This window comes from Rutidosis leptorrhynchoides, chromosome 3 (genome assembly GCF_046630445.1).
Source record: "Rutidosis leptorrhynchoides isolate AG116_Rl617_1_P2 chromosome 3, CSIRO_AGI_Rlap_v1, whole genome shotgun sequence".
In the NCBI taxonomy this organism is placed as follows: domain Eukaryota; kingdom Viridiplantae; phylum Streptophyta; class Magnoliopsida; order Asterales; family Asteraceae; genus Rutidosis; species Rutidosis leptorrhynchoides.
This window is the reverse complement of record NC_092335.1, coordinates 96,635,934-96,657,830: the sequence shown is the minus strand read 5'-3', so window position 1 is coordinate 96,657,830 and position 21,897 is coordinate 96,635,934. Positions and strand designations below refer to the sequence as shown.

The following is a 21,897-nucleotide window of genomic DNA, read 5'->3' as shown; positions in this document are numbered from 1 at the left end:
AGCAAAACGTGCTGTAAAAACATCACCCGTCATGGGTTCAATATATCTTATTATTGAAGATGTTTCATATCCAACATATATTCCCATCCTTCTTTGAGGACCCATTTTAGTGCGTTGTGGTGGTGCGATAGGGACATAAACCGCACAACCAAATGTTCTAAGGTGGGAAATATTTGGCTGATGACCAAAAGCAAGTTGCAAAGGAGAATATGTATGACTTGCGCTTGGTCTAATGCGAATCAATGTTGCAGCATGCAAAATTGCATGGCCCCATACAGATACTGGGAGTTTTGTTCGCATTATCAATGGTCTAGCTATTAGCTGCAATCGTTTAATTAATGATTCAGCTAAACCATTTTGTGTATGCACATGGGCAACGGGATGTTCAACAATAATCCCAATAGACATGCAAAAGTTATTAAATGCTTGAGACGTAAACTCACCGGCATTATCTAGTCTCACCCTTTTAATAGTATAATCAGGGAAATGTGCTCTCAATTTAATAATTTGAGCAAGAAATTTTGCAAATGCCATATTTCGACTTGATAATAGACAAACATGAGACCATCTACTAGATGCGTCTATTAGAACCATAAAATATCTAAATGGTCCACATGGTGGATGAATTGGTCCACATATATCACCTTGAATTCTTTCAAGAAACATTGGTGATTCTTTTTCAACCTTAAGAGGTGATGGTCTTATTATCAACTTTCCAAGTGAGCATGATGTACATGGGATAAGTGCATCATGAGGGATCCTTTGATCCGCCAATGGATGTCCATGTGTATTTTGTATTATTCTTTTCATCATTGTTGATCCTGGGTGACCTAATCTCTCATGCCACAAACTGATCATTACAGGATCACATAATTTTTCTTTAACTACCACATTTACTTCAGGTACATTTATATGTGTATAATGTAAACCAGAATGAAGTCTTGGTAGTTTTTCAATTACACGATTCTTATCAGTGATACTTAAATATTTTTCATTTTCTGTTGTCACTGACTGATAATCATATCCATTTTGGTATATGTCAGAGAAACTTAACAAATTTCTCTTTGACATGGGAGAAAATAAGGCATTATTTATCAGAAAATTCGTACCATTTGGTAACATGAATTTTGCCTTTCCCATTCCTTTTATTAAGTCCACAGGACCTGATATAGTATGTATAGTTCCTTCCGTTGCTTTCAAGTCTGTGAAATATTTTTTAGATTTGAGTATGGTGTGAGTGGCACCACTGTCTGCAATACAAATATCTCCACCATTTGACTGATTTTTTACTCCAGCAGTATACATCATGAACTTCAAAAAAAAATATGAGAAACAAATAATGAGTATATAATTCATCAATATATTACATTCAAAACATGTTACAAACGATAGCACATAATAAGGAAATATGTAATAAACTAGATATGGTGTAGATTGAAAATCTACAACCATTTATTTAACGAGAACATATAATAGGATATCTATATATATATATATATAGATATTAGAAATTTATTCATTAAAGTAGTCACAAGTTGGCTCAGTGATTTTTGTATCAAGGTCATCCACAAGATTTGCTTCTTTTCCTTTTTCCTTTAGGGATTCTTGATACCGATTAACAGAATGCTGATTTGTTCGGCAGTTTTTAGACCAGTGGCCAATTTTACCACATCGGTAACAAGAATCTTCAACATTCTTTGAAGAGCCTTCTTCAACATTGTGATTTGTGGGATTGTATGGTGTTTGGATTTTATAATTTTGTGGATTATTATTTCTTTGTCCACGACCACCACGACCACCACGACCACGACCACCACCACGACCATTACCATAAGGGTGATTTCGAACATAGTTATGATTTTTATTATTGTTATGGTAATTTCCATGATGATGGTTTTGGCCAATATGGCTACGACCTCTTCCACGCCCTCGTCCATGTGCATTTCTTCTTTTATTATTATTATTATTATTATTATTGTTAATAGCATTAGCTTCAGGAAATGCTAGCGCACCGGTAGGACGAGATTCTTGATTTTTCATTAGTAATTCTTTATTAACTTCTGCAACTAAGAGATAAGTTTGAAGTTTGGAAAAAGTTTTATAATTCTGCAATCTTAAATTTTCTTGCACAGTTATATTTGCAGAATGCATTGTGGAGAAAGTTTTCTCCATCATATCAGCATCACTTATTTCTTGACCACAGAATTGAAGCTTTGAATGGATCTTGAACATGACCGAGCTGTATTCACTTACCTTTTTGAAATCTTGGAACCTTAGATTTCTCCATTCTTCCCTCGCAGCTGGAAGTAATATTTCCTTTTGATTATCGAATCTACTCTTGATACTTTCCCATAAAACATGTGGATCTTTGATAGTGAGAAACATATGTTTTAAGGTGGTATCAATATGTTTGCGAATAAAAGCAATTGATTTTAATTTATCTTGATCGGAACAAGTATTATTTTCTTTTAAAGTTTCTAGAATACCCAATGATCCAAGATTTATTTCTACGTCCATAACCCATGATGTGTAGTTTGTTCCCGATACGTCTAAGGCATCAAACTCAAGCTTTGATAAGTTTGACATTTTCTATTTTCAGAAAGATGAACAACATAAATCATAATCATAATATTTTTTTTTCGTAGATAAATAACAACATGCAATTAGAATTAGTTTAGATTCATAAGTAGTAAACAAAGGAATAATGGTATGATTACAAATAATAAAATCATAAGGGAATATAGGTTCATATTATATTATATTATTAATGATATTATTATAATATATATTAAGTTATAATATATATTATTATAATATATTTTTCTTATTTTAACCTTTAAGATTTACTTTTAATAAAAATACAAACTACTTTTCTTATTTTAACTTTTAAGATTTATTTTTAATAAAAATACAAACTACTTTTTTTATTTTAACTTTTAAGATTTACTTTTAATAAAAATACAAACTATTTTTCTATTTTAACTTTTAAGATTTACTTTTAATAAAAATACAAACTACTTTTTTTTTTTTTAACTTTTAAGATTTACTTTTAATAAAAATACAAACTACTTTTTCTATTTTAACTTTTAAGATTTACTTTTAATAAAAATACAAACTACTTTTTTATTTTAACTTTTAAGATTTACTTTTAATAAAAATACAAACTACTTTTTTTATTTTAACTTTTAAGATTATAAATTTAAGAATAAACATTAGTATGCATGAAATAAATAATGATTAATTGCATAAGTAATCATAAATGTTAGATAACATATAAAGACCCCATCGTATTCGTATTGATCGGAATTAATCTCGACCCATGGTACCGTGTTGTCAAATGACGTGTTGCGTACATAAAGTACCGTGTTGTCAAATGACGTGTTGCGTACAATCATGAGGTCTTATTAACATAAATATAAATGTTAGTGAAGTTAATAAGAGTTAGATTACAGAAAATATAATTCAGGTGGTATAACCGACCATATATAACTTAAATAACATAAATATAAATGTTAGTGAAGTTAATAAGAGTTAGATTACAGAAAATATAATTCAGGTGGTATAACCGATCATATATAACTTAAATAACATAAATATAAATGTTAGTGAACATAACTGTAAATGTTAGTATACATAAATAAATGTTAGATAACATAAATGTAAATGTTAGTATACATAAATAAATGTTAGATAACATAAATGTAAATTAGGCGACAGTGTCGATCATATATTAGTTAGGTGGCAGAGCCAACCATATTTAGTATAAATGTTGAGATAATCGTGCTGATAACGTGTTATAATTCAGTAGGCTTATAACTACCTTTAGTGGTTCTTGACTGTAGAAGGTATATAGAGATAGAGATACTGTAAAACGGAGAAAACAAAGGTTGAACAAAAGGTATGAGTAATTGGTTTTTTATTTATAGAAAAATGTACAATGAGAGTTTAGTGGCATTTGGAATCTAGAGAGAGAGAGTGTTTTTGTTAACCAAAAAATACATACCATAAACTCTAACTCAACACACCTATTTATACTCAAAAAAATATACTATGCAATATCTATAATAATAATAAAATTATCATCCAATTATTACTTTTATAACAATCATATAGTTTTTACAAGTTTTAACGTTCGTGAATCACCGGTCAACTTGGGTGGTCAATTGTCTATATGAAACCTATTTAAATTAATCAAGTCTTAACAAGTTTGATTGCTTAACATATTGGAAACACTTAATCATGTAAATAACAATTTCATTTAATATATATAAATATGGAAAAGTTCGGGTCACTACAAGTTACAGACCAATTGTCACGCCAAAATGAGGTTTTATTTCCGTTTCCCACATTACATACAATCGAGTTTGAGAAGTTGATACCGATTTCGTCTGTATGCTTTCAACCTTTAATGATATCGAACCATGTTTTTGAGGCTCCTGATTGGTCGCCCAATTACTGTTCCGTTGTGCCATCATTTTCTTTATTGATCCCATCACCTAGTTTTTCGTAACTTTTCTATTTTGGTTCCACATGCTTAGCAAGTGAGATGGTTTTTTTCCTTTGGTTTTGAGACATTATTTCTATTTATTAACTTACTACTATATTTTTGTACCAATAATTTGTGTCTAATTTGTTAAGTTTTATAAGAGGGTTACATTAAAATGACTAGGAGCACTAAGAATTGGTGGTGACATGCAGAGTCTATGATGAAGTAATTGTTTCTCTTGTGATGTTAATTAGGGGGAATTGCCAAAATTACACTATTTTTCAAAGTTTTCTAACAAAATACACTTATTTAAAAAAAATTGGCAAATTACACCATTAAGTCGACCTACAATTTGGTCGTATACCCTATAGTGTGGTCGACTACCTCATTTTTCAAGGTAGTCGATCAAAAAATGAAAGGGGCGACCACTTTCTTGGTCGACCACCACAAAAAATTGATGGGTACGTTCCACATACATGATTATCTGATATAACCATACATGACTAATGTAGAGTGAGTTCCACATACATGACTATCTAGTAAACCACTTTCACACACATCCAATTAAATTAAATACTGCATCAAACATTAAATAATAAAATTATTAAGTAATAAAGTAATATAATATTACTCGTTCACACAGCTTTTTCTGTGAACATTTCTTTGGATTTCGGGAAAGAAGAAGAATGCAGGTACGCATATTATTATTTAGGTCGACTAACTAAGAGAATGCGGGTACGTATATTATTATTTATTATGATGTGAAGATGCAGGTCGACTAACCAAGAAGCATGTTTATTGGGGTATGTATATTATTATTTATTATTTCATTTCCATATATACCAATTTTTGGTAGTCGACCATGGGTTGGGTCGCCCGCCTTGTTTCTTGTGGGGGTAGTCGACCATGAAAAAATGAGAGGTAGTCGACCATGTTTACATGGTAGTCGACCGGAGACTCAATGAAGCTTGGTCGACCACCTTGAAAAATGAGGTGGTCAACCAAGATATATGGTGGTCGACCAACACTTTGGTCTACCAAATGGTGTATATTGACAATTTTTTTTAAAACGGTGTATTTTCATTGAAAACTTTTTTAAAAAGTGTATTTTGGCGAATATCCCGTTAATTAGGATGCAACTATTCAAATCACGTATGGAGTTCGATCGAGACACAATGGTTACAATGTGTACATGGTGTGTGCCATCTAGGCAGGGGGCAGGGGAAAACGTGAAATTGCAAGCAGCTTTGTCACATCAGATTTGTGAATGCTGAATCATTAATCATATATCATATAGACTCTTTAAAGCATTGTAAATCACAGTATCGCAAAAACAAACTTTTATATGAATGCATATTTGCAAACTAAAAAGACTTAACAGAATTGCACCATTTGAGAGTAGCCCCTAAAAGACTAAAACTTTACCGTATTAACTGTCAACTACCTTTACCTGTGCTAAGCACTCAAGAAATTTACTGTATTGCCCATTTGCCTGTCAACTTATTTTACCTGTTAAGCTACAGAATCAATAAAATTTACTCAAATATCTCTCTTTGAATCAGAACATTCATAAATAAAGCAGTAATTTTTAAATTTCAATAGAATGAGAAGACAATTTTGAATGTGCATTCAGCAGGCTACCCATTTTGAGTAACAAGCCACCCTTTCACCCATGTCAAAATGACAATAAACACCACAAAAGAAACATTTACTTCATCATAGAAAAAATATCCATATCCATGTCAAAATTAACAAAAAAAACATCTCAAACCAATTCACATATCCCAGGTTCTAATATGAACAAAACCAATCTGAAAACAAAAAATGCAATTTCAAAAAGAAACGACGAATCCTTAGCCAGTTAGAGGGACGAGGCTACTCACATAAGGAAACACGTCCCGAGAGCCTTTTAGATGCCATGGTCCTTCAACCTTTTGATCATTCACGTGATAAGCATAAAGAACAAACCGCCCATTCGACATCTCCATTGTAACAGCAATAACGTCATCACATGAATTAGCCAAAACCACACAATCCATCACATAATCATCTTCAACTCCATAGCTATAGTTGGAAGCTTTGATGGAAGACTTTTTAGGAATAACAGGAAGTTTAAACTTGATGGTCTTTTTCAGGGACATAAAACCACCGCCATAAACATCCAAAGAGCATGATCTTGAAACATGATGATGTTGAGCTTTCACATAGCATATTTCACCACTGATCTTCGACAGCGAACCACCACTAAAAGGGATGGTTTGAAGCCCATATATCTCGTTCTTCAGATCAAAAGCTAATAACACGCCACCTGTCGTTACCCAGTACGCAACCCCATTAACAAAAAGCCCTTCACTTTCCAGCTCAGATTCGGTCATGTCGACACAAATCATATCCGACACTCTCCAAGATTGAGTCTTTGAATCATAGATGTCAAAGTAGACAATGGGTCCGTCAGTAAGATCTGGAAGAGAAAACGGGCATACAGCTTTATAGCATGGTTCAAAGTTTAAAGAAGAGGGTTCAAACGCGAGCACGATTTTGGGTTTTTCACCATGGTAATAACTCGAAGGTGGGATTTTGACCCACTTCTGATTTGCAGGGTTACAGACAATGTATTTACTCAGTTCATCTAAATCTTGGCATAAAAGTAACCCGTTGCAAGAGCTTCGTACCGAAACGCGACGAGGGATGAAACTTAGTGAAGGGGACGGAACACCATAAGCAGAATGCTCGAGTGAGATGAAATGCGTAGAATCTTCCGGATAATTTTGGAAGAAACTGGAATGAGTAGAATGTTCAGCCTTATTTTGAAAAAAACCAGAGGTTTTTCTGAAGTGTTGACTTTGGATGTGAGCGAAAAACGGGCCTGAAATCCACCGGTTCCATTCTTTCGAGACAAGTCGAGACCGAGCTAAAGATTTGGCGGGAAGGTAAGGAATGATGTGGCTTTTTGCCGCCTCTTTTAAAAGGAATTCACTGAAGTTCAAATCCGGATCCTTATATAGCACGTCCAGATTCGGGTTCTCAAGCAGCATAGTCATCAAGTTGCGTTTTTTACCCTGCAATTTAACAAATGAGGAAGCGGAGAAGATATAAATTTAACGTCACAAGCACATATATACAAAAGAATCACAATTCCAGTTTAGATTATTGTAACAAATGTAACTTAAAATAGTATAAACTGATATTAATACTGATACTGATATTGATACTGATACTGATACTGATACTGATGCTGATGCTGATGCTGATGCTGATGCTGATGCTGATGCTGATGCTAGCATATAAAATAGTATAAACTGTTCTGTTTCTTAATTAAGTTTACAGTCACTAAATACAGATTTTTTAATCCATACGCGCCTTGACCTTTGCTAATCTTTATAAAAAGTAGAGTAATTTACGCTAAAGGCCAGCCTAAGATTCTTAAAAATCATTTACATTATTCACGATAATGCTAATTTCAGTAACGCATACATTGATCTATGAAAAAGAAGACACACAACATTAACATCTATAACAAATTGATCATTAGACAAGAATCACTTAAACAATTATCAACAAAAATACAAAAGGTTGTGACACATTTAATACAGATTATATAGCAAATTTATACCAAGTGATGACTAAAGACATACAATTTAGACATACACCTACAAGATTAGGAATCCGGCTTATATACGAAACATTTATAAGCAGAACGTAATATAAGTCGTACCTTTTTTGGACTCGGTTGAATTTCTAAATCAGAATCAGAATTTGTTTCATTACTAAACTCCGAAACATCCCCTTCTGTATCATCAGAATTTGCTTCACTATTGATTTCAGAATCTCCTTCTGATTGATTATTGTCGAGATCAATTTCAGCAACTCCCTCAGTTATAGTATCTGTTTCAGATACTTCGGAGCAAAGAAAATCATACGAACCATCCGAAAACTCCTGAAACGAAACCAAAAATCAAAATAACAAATTAAAATATATTACAAGTCATTCAGTTACACCAATTTCTTCAAAAGTTACAGCAATATAACATCAAGTTATTAACATAACAGCTTAATAAGATCCAAATTGCCATCCGAATCTCGAATCATACAAAAGTAAACAAGATCAACATGCAATTTTGAATCACCTACACCAAGAACAACAGTGTATACATATAAAAGCCATAAACGAATGTCGATAAATTAGAACCATACCATGTTGTTAGATACAACATCAGCCATAAGTTCCAGCTCACTCTCATACTCATCGATATTGACTAATTCAAAAGATCCATCACTATGAACTTCCTCTTCGTTTTCCATTTTCAATTTAATACCCTACAAACAGCTGATCACAATAAACAGTCTGTTTTAAAATTCAAACAAACACAAACACCCAAAAAAACAAAAAAAGAATAAAAATTGATAAATGAAAAAACAATATATATATATATTACTCTATTATATATCGAATTATTGCATGAATGTCTGTAAAAGAACGTGTAAAGTAATTACAAAAAAAATCAATTAGGGTTTCTCAATCACGATACAGCCTAAAAATCAAGGAATAAAATAAAACAGATGATTTTAACTGATGATGATAAAAAAAACAAACCCTAACGATATCTTCATGCATACAGAGATTAACGTATATACATAATTTCATGTTATTATTATCAAATATTAGTGTAATCGTTAAATAATTGATTGATCGATCATGCATTAACATGATCCAAAATACAGTGAATAAAAGAACTTACCAGACGTTTTCGAATTTTGATCGGCACCTTTGATATTGTAAATAAACTAATAATCGATTTATAGAGAATTTATAAGTGCGCGCAAGATTCGTTTTTATATAAAAAATATATCTTCTATCTTTATCTCATATATATGGATATACATATACATATAAATATATATTATAAATATATAAAATATATATTTTATAAATATATAATTGATATACTTGCATTGAACCTTCCGCAACTCTTCGATGCATGTAACAAGAAAAGCTTTTAAGCCATTAACATCATCACATCAAGTCAAGGTAAACGCAATACAAATTTCTACCTTCTTCTGCGTAATTTTCACGGAATATATTATTATTATTTTATTATTTTATTTAATATCTGATCTCTATATACCTAATTTCTTTACGCATTTTTCCACACCATAATCAAAACTTATAATTAATCTTGATCAAAACAGACAAATAAGTGAACAATTTTCCATTTCCTGAATCATTATAATCAATGAAACAATAATCAATCAATTAACAATAATCAATCAATTAACAAATAAAGAATTACAAATTCACAGTCATTCAATTCATTGATTTTGATTTAATAAACCAAGAAAAAAGAAGAATTACCTTGATCGATTATTTTTCTTACCGAATGAATCAACTTTCGTCTCTGTTAATTTGAAATTTCTTACTGGATTCTCTAGGGTTTCAGAGGCTTTTACGTATTTTTATTGAGTAATTTAATTTAAATTAAAAAAATGAAATGAGCGTTGTTTATATAATAAACTAACCAATGGCGTCGAAGTCGGTTATAATCACAACCAACCGAACAAGTCGTGATCGCCAATGACACTGATTTGTTTCCAATTTGAATATTTTATAATATCACCCCAAAAGTTTATGCTTTTTGACAACTTCTACCCCTCTTTTTTCTTTTTGTATGTAATCATCTGTCTATCTATCTACTCATTTTCAAACACCGTCTAGTCATTCTGGAGCTACTTTTTGAAATTAAAGGTCATGAAATGTTTTTTTAACCAATGTGAACGTGACTTGTGGGACCATATGTGTGTTGAATGATAGAAATGTACACGTGGAGTGAAAATTGGGAAACTAGATACTTGCAGAGCAAGTATATATTAAGATAATGAAGATAATGATAATGATAATGATAATGATAGAATATAGATCGACAGATATTATGGAAATGATTGTACGTACTTAATTAAATGTATAGCTGGAGCAAAAGACTTGTGCGTGAACCAATTAATTTTAATTAGCTTGAATACTTGATTAGGAACCAAATCCGTAATTAAAGGAAGTTTAATGGATAATTGTTTTATTTTAAGGGTTAGGTTTAAGAAATTTACTGTATATTTTATATATGTATAAAATCGTTTATTACGTTTATTAAATCAAATATCATTATCTATATCTATAATCTATAAAATAAATATATCTTTATCTATCTCTGAGATATGTGATTGTGTATGTATATGATTTATGTGCTATGCATTTTCATGGTAAAATAAAGTGAACTTAAAATATCAATTATAATACTATGATGACTTCCAGTGGTGGTACCAGGATTTTTTTTTTACTGGGGGCAAAAAAAAATTAAAACCGTAGCAATTTTTTTGGGCAAAATATGGAGGTTTTAAGACAAAAAATGGAGGTTTTTAGGCAAATTATGGAGGTTTTGGGGCAAAATTTGAAGGTTTGTGAGCAAAATCTGAAGGTTTTGGGGTAAAATTTAGAGATTTTTGGACAAAATTTGAAGGTTTTGGGGCAAAAAAAAAAAATCCACCAGGGGCAAAGTCGAAAAATCCAAAATTTTTACACTGAAAATTGCAAATTCACTGGGGGCGGCTGCCCCCGCTTGTCCCTTCATAAAATCGCCCCTGATGACTTCTACTTGTAAAATTAACTAGTTACTGCTATTAGCCCTTGACTGTGAGGTCAGAAGTAAATGATGCTCTTTTTTGTGAAAAGTGAGTTTTTGACTATTACTGTATTCGAGCTTCATTAATTCAAAAGTTCAAATTTTTGTATCAAATATTTATAGGGTGATATGGTAAAATCTGATTGATTGGATGATAAAAAATAAAAAATAAAAAGTAATTTAATAATATGATTATATCCTTGTAAATTTGATTGAGCAATATAATCAAACGACTTTGTTGGCTTTTGTTGGAAACATGACTAACGTTTTTAAGCATTAGTGTGTGACGCTGCTTTAATTCCATCCCTCGTTGTCAAAGCCTATAAAGCTCATCTCATGCGTCTACTTGACGCTGATTTAATCACTGTCTAAGGAAGACCGCGTGTTGCCGTAGGGGTAAAAAAATTTGTTTACATGTACAAAACTATATCTTATAACTTGAATCTATATAGTCATATAAAACTTTAAAATGATGATGTCATAATTAAACTAATTACTCTTTAATTTTCATAATAATGATGTCATAATTATATATTAATTTAATTAAAAAAATAATACGAAATCTTTTATAAAAAGAAATACTAATCTCTCATAAATTGTAATTTTAATTTTCTAAAAAAATTTAAAAGACATTTATTATTACTAATAATAATAATAATTATTATTATTATTATTAAAAATACAAATATTCAACTTTGAGCAAACTTTATTATTATTATATACTTTTAATATAATAATTATAATTATTATTATATTATTAATATTCAAATATTGATTCTTTTTACGAAATTAATTACGTTGCATATGTATGCAAAAATAAATGTCTCTATATATTTGTAAAAATAACGACAAGTTTCTTAGTCAAGCGGGTCATTAAAATAAATGAATTTAGCATTTACATTCACTTAATACCTAAAACATGTCATTAAATTATTTCGTTTAAACAAACCCGTGATTTCACGGGTCATTTCACTAGTTTAAATTAATTTTTCAATCAAACAATAAAATAATAATTAGATAAAATACAACCCATATCATAAAATAATGGTTAAAAAATTTATTGTAATCACTATATACATTAAAAGAGAGTCTCGATTAGCTAATAAATGTTTTCAAAACCCCCTTAATTATCATTAGATTAGAAAATTACATTTTAATACCCTTAATCCAACGGTCCTTAATCATATACTAAAAAATTAGCTAATAAATCACCATTAACTAAGTTATTTGTCCTTAATACCCTTCAAATTAAAATAAACACGGAAGCTTCTTTGAAAATTAGAAATTAGGGGTTTCAAACATTGTGAGTTTATTTGACACCCTTCAACCCTAGCTCTCCATACGTGACAAAAAACCCAGACGTTCATCCTCTTCCTCTGGATTCGTTCATCACCATATAATTCATTATGTTAGGGTTTACATTCCCTCTTTTTCCTTTAACAATGGCGATGGCGAATTTGGCCAGAAAGAAGATCCCGCATCTATTAAACACAAGTGTAATCTCATCAGATGTATTGAGGTATTCCTTTTCTTTATCATCAAAAAACACGGGTAATCTAAACCCTTTCATAATTACCCTTCTAAATCTTTTCATTCAGTCGTATCATTCCATCCGCTACCAATAAACTAATTCATAGCGATTCTCTATCAATTCATACAGGTACATATCGATTTCAACAGGTTCATTAGAAATCACTTTAATTAAAATTATGTTTTGTTATGCTAAAAATACAGATCGATTGTGAGTTTAAATTAGTCGTTTTAATTAGGGTTTATAGGTTTCATCACCAAAATTAGCCGTTTTTCTTCATGTGTGCGTGTATATATGTATATAAAGAAGTTGTATTGACGATTGAGTATTTTTTTATAAATAAATTACAGACAGCAGTTGCAGTAGGTGTTGAACCTGATAATAAGCTGCCTTATAATGAGTATTACGAGTATTTTGGGCCAGATTACAGGCTTCATGTTGAGCCGAGTCCCCTTGAAAACCAGAATACTCCTAAAGATTTGGAGAAAATCAGGTAAGATTGTATAATGAAATGTGACTATTGTTTGTCCGAGGGTCCAGCCTTGAGCATATATCGTTTGTTTAGTGTATATATTATTATAGGTTACACTTAAGTTGTATATTATTCATTGAATCCATCTTAATGGAAAGGGAAGACTGCTATCGTCGATGTTATCTGTTGCTGATGATGAAAGGATAGGGTTTAATTTCTTCTTTTGCCCCTACGATTCGTTATCGACAAACTTTTAAGGCTATTGAGGATGGTGAAAGGTTAGGTCTAATATGGTTTATCATGTTTCTTTTGTTGTGTTATATGTTCTTCGCTTCTGATGTTGTAATGTTGTGTGTTCTATTTGATTTCTTGTATTGCCTCATATTAGTACTCTAATTCGTTGTCAGGACCCATGGTTACGTCTTGTTCTTTTGATCCGGAACAACAGGGGCTTTCATGTGTCGCTACATCATTTCACCGAGAAAGCAAAGGTCTTTTGTTGTTACTTAATTTGTTAGTTCATATTTTATCTCTTATTTGTTTACCTATACATGTTTAAGCTACACTAGTCAGTATAAATATAAGTTTGTGTGCCCTAAAGCATAGGATAACACTTCATCAATCATCAATAAGAGTAAGAAAAAAATCATTTTATGCCTGAATATCGTTAGGATTAGAATCTAAAATGTAATAATGATGTGTTGTTATCCTATACTCGTTGTGAGTTTGCAGGTACATGTATCTTAATCTTAATAATAAAACTCTTAATGTGAGTTTGCAGGTACATGTATTGCATTAAAACCCACAGTGAGCCTTAATGTACCGATTTTAAATGGGTCGAGTTTCACCGTCAAAGGTTAGCCTGGAGGCGTCTGTTGATCTTTTCAAGTTGGTTATCGAAAAGAGTTGTGAAGTACCAGCTGGACAACAGAGGCTGGTTTATAAAGGTAAGGTTTTATACGAAGACGACGAAGAGGATACACTTAAGAGTTATGGTAAACCTGTTGTTAACCTTAAATAAATAAAAGTAAACCTGATTGACTTTCTAATCTAATCAAATTATTATGCCAACGGGTGTTTTTAGGTCAATATAATTTCGATTTTAACATGTCATTTTGAGAATTTGTTTGTTGTTTTGGTGTGTTGTCTTCGAGTCCACCGCCTTTTGTGTTGTTTTCTGCTGCTTTTAGGCAGGTTTTATCAACTGTACGTGCTTTTTGTTCTGGTTGTTGGTTTGGTGAACCAAAAAAAAAAACTCATTCGGTAACCTGACCCAAAAACACTAGCTAGATAATAATAATAATATATAGCAGGTTGATTAAGTGATAATTTCAATTATATATGTTTTCTCATGTCCTATTATTTGGATTCGAATTTCAACTTTTTTAGACTTTCAGTTAAACAAAATTATGGCTAACTTTCTTTTTCTTTTTGCAATCCTCGAATTTGTAAGATAATGGGTACCTAATAGTAGTAAGATACATTTATAATTTATTGCCTCATGAATTTAATGTGGTTAGCCAAATCAATACGGGCTACTTTTGTTTACTGATGCGACTGCTTTTGTTTATATGTTATACCATCTTAGTATATGATTGATCATATGTATAAAGTTGCCTCATTTATGATGGTAAACGTCATATGATTGTTCATAATATGGTGGATATTATAGTTTTGGGATCAACACTAGGTCGTAAAAGTATATGTGATGAGTTTTGACTTGGATGATTGATGGAACAGGTGAAGCTCTTAAATCGTGGTTACCCTGAAGGGCTGATTCGTTTAAGAAATTGGACAAGGTATGCCTAAATTTATATGAAAATGTGCTTTTAATCACTATTTTGTGTTAGAAAAGTTAAATTTAATGTAAATTGTAGCTCTATAAGTTGCATTACTTTGGGATTTCATTGTCAGAATGTCGAGGGTTTATAGCAGTGTTTATAGAGCTCTCGACATTGAAACTGAAATTATCAGCCTTGGGGAAGGTATGGTTGATGGATCCACAAGGTTTTTGCATATGTTAAAATTTATTCCTACTCCGTTATAACATATATATAAATATAAATATAAATGCTTTTTAAAAAATAAAAAATAAATAAAAATAACATATATATAAATATGTTGTAATGGTAAGACCCATTATATAAGTATTTTAAGCATATGTATTTTGAGGATGGATGCAATAATTCGTGTAAGTTCTTTTAGGGTTAGGGTATGTTTGCCAAAACTAGCTGGAAGCGGCAGGCGTTTAGCTGCAAGCGTTTAGCTGAAGCTTTTTAAATGTATTTAATTGTTTGGCAAAGTAGCTGGAGCTGTTATAAAATAAGTAAAATGACAAAAATGGACACTAGAAAAAATACTTAAATATCATTATTTTAGTTTAATAAAACATAGTCATTACCAAATAACCGAAAACATATATAATACTACTAATAACTGAAAACATATATAATACTACTAAATTATTAATGACGATCATTCCATATTGAAGTAGCAATATTGTTACGAACATGTTTAATCTCATTCCTTCTTCCTTCAAATTGTTCTTCGGTGCGTGTGTCGTGATTATTAACATCATTAAGCTCATCTCGTGGTATGTAATTTGGATGTTCAACGATTATTGCAAACTAAATCATTAATGACGTGCATTCAAATTAAAGTATCAACTCTAATATGAAAAACACTTATGCTTTTTTTAATCATCAACTTTACGAGCAACAACAATGTATGCAAAGACAAACCTATAAATTTAAATACAATACAATATATGTTTGTATACGATACATGTTTAGAAATTGATATATCTATATATTGAAATTGAAATTGGATCATTCCATATTGAAGTAGCAATATTGTTACGAACATGTTTAATCTCATTCCTTCTTCCTTCAAATTGTTCTTCGGTGCGTGTGTCGTGATTATTAACATCATTAAGCTCATCTCGTGGTATGTAATTTGGATGTTCAACGATTATTGCAAACTAAATCATTAATGACGTGCATTCAAATTAAAGTATCAACTCTAATACGAAAAACACTTATGCTTTTTTTAATCATCAACTTTACGAGCAACAACAATGTATGCAAAGACAAACCTATAAATTTAAATACAATACAATATATGTTTGTATACGATACATGTTTAGAAATTGATATATCTATATATTGAAATTGAAATTGGATACCCCTAACTGTTGGATTTACGTGAGACAACTTTAAGAGGGTATTAAAGTAAAGTACGTCACCAAAAGCTCATGTTCCATTTAAACGCTAGTTTCTATAGCGTTTCAATAAAGAGCTTTTTGGAGCTATTTCAATCCCACTAAAAGCTTTAAGTTGTGTTTACCAAACGAAGCTATTTAACAAGTAGGAGCTTTTTCTTAAACGTTAAAAGCTAGAAGCTCCAAAAAGTTCCTAAAAGCTCTTTGCCAAACATACCCTTAGGCTTTAGTATTTTTGTTAGGGTTTAGGTTAGGGTTTAAGGTTTAGATTTAGGGTGTAGGATTTAGAGTTTAGGTTTAGGGTTTTGGGTTCAGATTTAGGGTTTAGATTTTAGGGTTTAGGATTTAGGTTAGGGTTTAGATTCTAGAGTGTAGGGTTTTGGGTTTAGATTTAGGGTTTAAGTTTAGGGTTTAGGGTTTAGATTCTAAGATTTAAGGTTTATATTTGAAAGGACCCGTCCTAATCCATCCGGACGAAGTCCATATCGATTATAAACGATTCACAACAGCTGATTACATCGCGAGGTACTTGACCTCTATATAATACATTTTACAAACATTGCATTCGTTTTTGAAAAGACAATCTTTCATTACATCGAAAGTTGACAACATGCATACCATTTCGTAATATATCTTACTATAATTGATTTAATAATAATCTTGATGAACTCAACGACTCGAATTCAACGTCTTTTGAAATATGTCATGAATGACTCCAAATAATATCTCTAAGATGAGCAAATGCACAGCGGAAGATTTCTTTCGTACCTGAGAATGAACATGCTTTAAAGTGTCAACCAAAAGGTTGGTGAGTTCATTAGTTTAACATAAATAATCATTTCATAAATTTTAATAGACCACAAGATTTCATAGTTTCATTTCTCATAAACATACGTCCCATGCATAGAGACAAAAATATCATTCATATGGATTGAACACCTGGTAACCGACATTCACAATATGCATATAAGAATATCCCCATCATTCCGGGATCCTACTTCGGACATGATATAATTTTGAAGTACTAAAGCATCTGGTACTTTGGATGGGGCTTGCTGGGCCCGATAGATCTATCTTTAGAGTTCGCGTCAATTAGGGTGTCTGTTCCCTAATTCTTAGATTACCAGACTTAATAAAAAGGGGCATATTCGATTTCGATAATTCAACCATATAATGTAGTTTCAATTACTTGTGTCCATTTCGTAAAACAGTTATAAAAGCAGCGCATGTATTCTCAGTCCCAAAAATATATATTGCAAAAGCATTTAAAAAGGGAGTAATGAAACTCACACATATAAATATTGTAAAACATTTAATAAAGCATTTGCATGTATTCTCAGCCCAAAAATGTAAAGAGTAAAAAAAACAAATGAAACTCACCATACTGTATTTTGTAGTAAAAATACATATAACGATATTAAACAAAAGTGTAGGGTTGGTCTCGGATTCACGAACCTATATCATTGGTATGTATATATTAATACACATAATTGTACTCGAACAAATTTATTTATTATGTCTTAATTTATATAATTAATTTGTGTATATATTCATAATGATTAATATCTATATAGTTATATTAATATATATTTGGTTAGTATTATATTAAAATATTTAATTTGATATATATGAATATTTATACATAAAATGTTAATAGGATTAATAAATACTTATATGTAATATTACTAAAGGTATATTTTATATACAAAAAGTTTATTTGGTAATATAATATCATTAATAGTAATAAAGTTTTTTTTTTATTATAATGATAATATACTACTAATAATAATAACTATAAACATAATGATTTTATAAATAATAATAATAATTATACTAATACTTATCTTAATAACTACCATGATAATAACACTACTAATAATAATAATACTAATACTTTCGTATGACTACAGATTCTATAACTTAATTTCATAATTGTATTCATAATTGTACATGTATTCATTTAATTATAACCATTTTTCATAATTTTTATCGTAACGCTCTTATTATAAATTTCGTAACACGAATGTTGTTAACATGTTTATATTCATATTATTGATGATGATCGTAATAAGACAATAACACTAATAATGATAATAATGTTAGTCATGATAATACTAATAATTTTTAGTTGATAATACTAGTAGTAATAATGATATAATTTATATTAATGTTGATAATAAATTTCATGGCCTTAGTATTAGTATTAATAATAAGTGTTCTAAAATTTTAATAGCAACAATAATAATAATAATAATAATAATAATAATAATAATAATAATAATAATAATAATAATAATAATAATAATTATAATTATAATTGTAATCATAATAACAATAAAAATGACAAAAATAAATTTGTAAATGAAAACTACCTCAATATCTAACTTGTAAAAATAATTGCCCGAAACGGGACTCGAACTCGAGACCTCTCATATACGCACATATAGACTCAACCATCCGTCCATCTGTTTCATTTCTGATATTAACACCCTCACCAATTTATTTAATTTGCCCTTTCTGTTCTACCTTTTCTTTCATCTCCTTCCCAGCAACAACCGATCAGGGACAACTCAACCAAAATCAATACACATTAAATTGATGTTTGGATTCATAAAACTAAAGGTAATCGATATACTTGTGATTGTTTTGTAACAAAAAAAAATAAATAAATAAAATAAATAAATTCAAATTGCTTCTGCTCGTCGCTGTTGGGATAGGAAAAAAAAAATGATTTCGATTTTTATGAATGTATTATCCAAAAGTCATAACACGAATTATGTTCCAAATTATCTCTAGAAACCATAAAAATTATCAATTTGACTCAACTTGCTACAGAAACTCCGAATTTAGCTGAAGAACTGATGTTGACTTTTTATTTCCAAAACTTTGACTTCGAAATTCTTGATGGATAAGATGAATTGAAGCTTTAAATTTTGCAGACATTTTAAGTGGAAGAATCCTAACAACATGGCTTTAACACATTTTGATAATTGATTTGAATTCGAGTATTTGAGGAAAAAGTAATGGTACAGGGACCGTAGGTGTTCTTCATCTGTTACAGCTTAATTTCAAAAATAAAAATAAAAACTGTGAAGGATGTTTGGGATTAGTAAAGGTCGTAGTTGATTGAATGTGTTCCTATCCTTGATAATCTCGTTTGTTTTGTAGCAAATTGGATCGACAGGAATCCCTCCCATCGTACAGAAAAAATAAAGAATGAATATAATTGACACTGATTTGTACTGGGTTTTGGATTGTACTGTGAATTGTCAATGGGCAGGTAACTGATTTAAGACCAAAACAAGAATCCCATACAATCTGATGGATGCTTGCAACCTAATTCGTACGATTTTCTTTCTTTACAGATTATATAATTAATATTAATATCATAATATTAATAATAATTACATAAATAATAATGCTAAAGAAGAAAGAAAAATAATAATAATAATAATAATAATAATACTGATTTTTTTTAATAAATAACTTTTATATAACGTTATATATATATATATATATACCTATATATATCTATTTATATTTATATATCACTATATATGTATATCTCTTTAACTTTTTATAGATTTTAATTAATATTATTAATAAATATAAATATAACAATAATATTAATTCTCTTATTAATATACATAATAATAATACAATTTATAATATAATAATAATATTTTTAATGATCATGATAACAATTACCATAAATATATAACGATTATATTGTTAATAACTATAATACTAATTATACTAATATCATTAATAATATCAACAATATTAATAATAATGATAACATATTAATTTATATATACCAACTTATTCATATTCAATTTCATATATATATATATATATATATATATATATATATATATATATATATATATATATATATATATATATATATATATATATATATATATATATATATATATATGTATGTATTTATATCTTGTATTAGGGATAATAATATTAATGATACAAATATTAATATCAATATAAATCTTAGTAATAATAATGAAAGTAATAATAATATAGTACTTTTATTTTCAACTTGTAATTACATTTAATTTATTAATTATGTAATAGCTATATTATATATGATATTATAATATTTATTGAATATTCAATATTTATATATTTCATATGTTTTACAATATAATAGTTATAAATAGAAATCATATATATATATATTCATATATAGATTTACATCATATATATATATTTATGTATATATTTATCTTAATAGAACTTAATTATTTTATTTATTATTTTTACATTTTAATTCTAATGATTCGTTTATATTTTATTACTATCAATACCCTCATTTATATTTATTTAATTATATATATGTTTATATATATTTACAACACTTGTTCGTGAATCGTCGGGAATAGTCAAAGGGTAATTGATTACATGAATATAGATTTCAAAATTTTCGAGACTTAACATTATAGATTTTTGCTTATCGTTTCGAGATCATATAAAGATTAAGTTTAAATTTGATCGGAAATTCCCGGGTCACTACAATATTATAGTGCTTAGGGTTTATGGATAGGGTTTGGAGTTTTTAGGGTTTAGGGTTTAGATTTAGGGTGTAGGGTTTGGATTTAGGTTTAGGGTTTTGGGTTTAGGTTTAGAGTTTAGATTTAGGGTTTAGAGTTTAAATTTTAGGGTTTAGGCTTAGGGTTTTGGGTTTAGATTTAGAGTTTTGGTTAGGGTTTATACTCTAGGGTTTAGAGATTAGGGTTTGGGGTTAAGATTTAGATTTAGTTTTTAAATCAAATGATTTAGAAGAGTTTAGGGTTTAAGGTGTAGTGTTTAGATTTTAGGGTGTAAGGTTTAGATTTTATGGTTTAGATAATAGTGTTTAGGGTTTGGTTTGGGTTACCTAATATTATCATATGTGATCTGTAATCTGTACATTGATGTAACTAATTAAATTTGTAATATGTATATCATGTATATTATGATGTATATCATGTAATCTGTAATTAATATTATTTAGATTATGATGTATATCAAGCAAATTACCCCTTGGACATGTATATATTCGTATAAGAGAGCGGGGAAATATGTCAAACTTATCACAAGTTGCACAAAGTGTATTTTGTAATGCTTTATCATGAAATTTGTAAATTACCATTGGAATGATAAATAAATTATAAAATTATTAGTTTTATTTGTCATACAAATTAGTTATAAACATGTCAAAGATAGAGTGTATTAAATCATCCTAATATAACATATTTACTCGACCCGCCCATTTTGTCATCTCTGTTAGCATTCTTCTAATATTTTTTTTTTTTTGTGAAATATCCAGTAGTTTTAGTTTGGAGATCTCAATTACAGATTAAACATGAAAATAGATTTAGCTAGGGAACTTATCAGGGGGCAATATTGGATTGCACTTTAAGAGTTTGATCGGCTACGAATAGAATTAAAAGACGGTGTAGTGTTTCAAGAGTGGAGATAAGGGAACATCGAATTCTCGCCACTTATAAGCACTCCATATTT

The 21,897-nt window shown here is 29.6% G+C and overlaps 1 protein-coding gene across 5 annotated transcripts; it reads right to left on the bottom strand.

Moving 5' to 3' along the window:
- Nucleotides 1–6,090: 6,090 nt before the first annotated feature.
- On the bottom strand, nucleotides 6,091–9,956 carry LOC139896529 (F-box protein At5g03970-like). 5 transcript variants are annotated; one of them, XM_071879174.1, is made up of 4 exons: nucleotides 9,840–9,956; nucleotides 8,681–8,813; nucleotides 8,202–8,423; nucleotides 6,091–7,545 (listed from the first exon to the last, which is right to left on the bottom strand). In XM_071879174.1, the coding sequence occupies exons 2-4, from the start codon at nucleotides 8,786–8,788 to the stop codon at nucleotides 6,340–6,342; spliced, it is 1,536 nt and encodes a 511-aa protein (XP_071735275.1). In that variant the 5' UTR covers nucleotides 8,789–8,813; nucleotides 9,840–9,956; the 3' UTR covers nucleotides 6,091–6,339. The 5 variants fall into 5 exon arrangements, with proteins under 5 accessions (XP_071735275.1, XP_071735278.1, XP_071735277.1 ...); XM_071879177.1 differs by having other exon boundaries at nucleotides 8,681–8,803; XM_071879176.1 differs by having other exon boundaries at nucleotides 9,862–9,925.
- Between the last annotated feature and the right edge of the window lie 11,941 nt (nucleotides 9,957–21,897).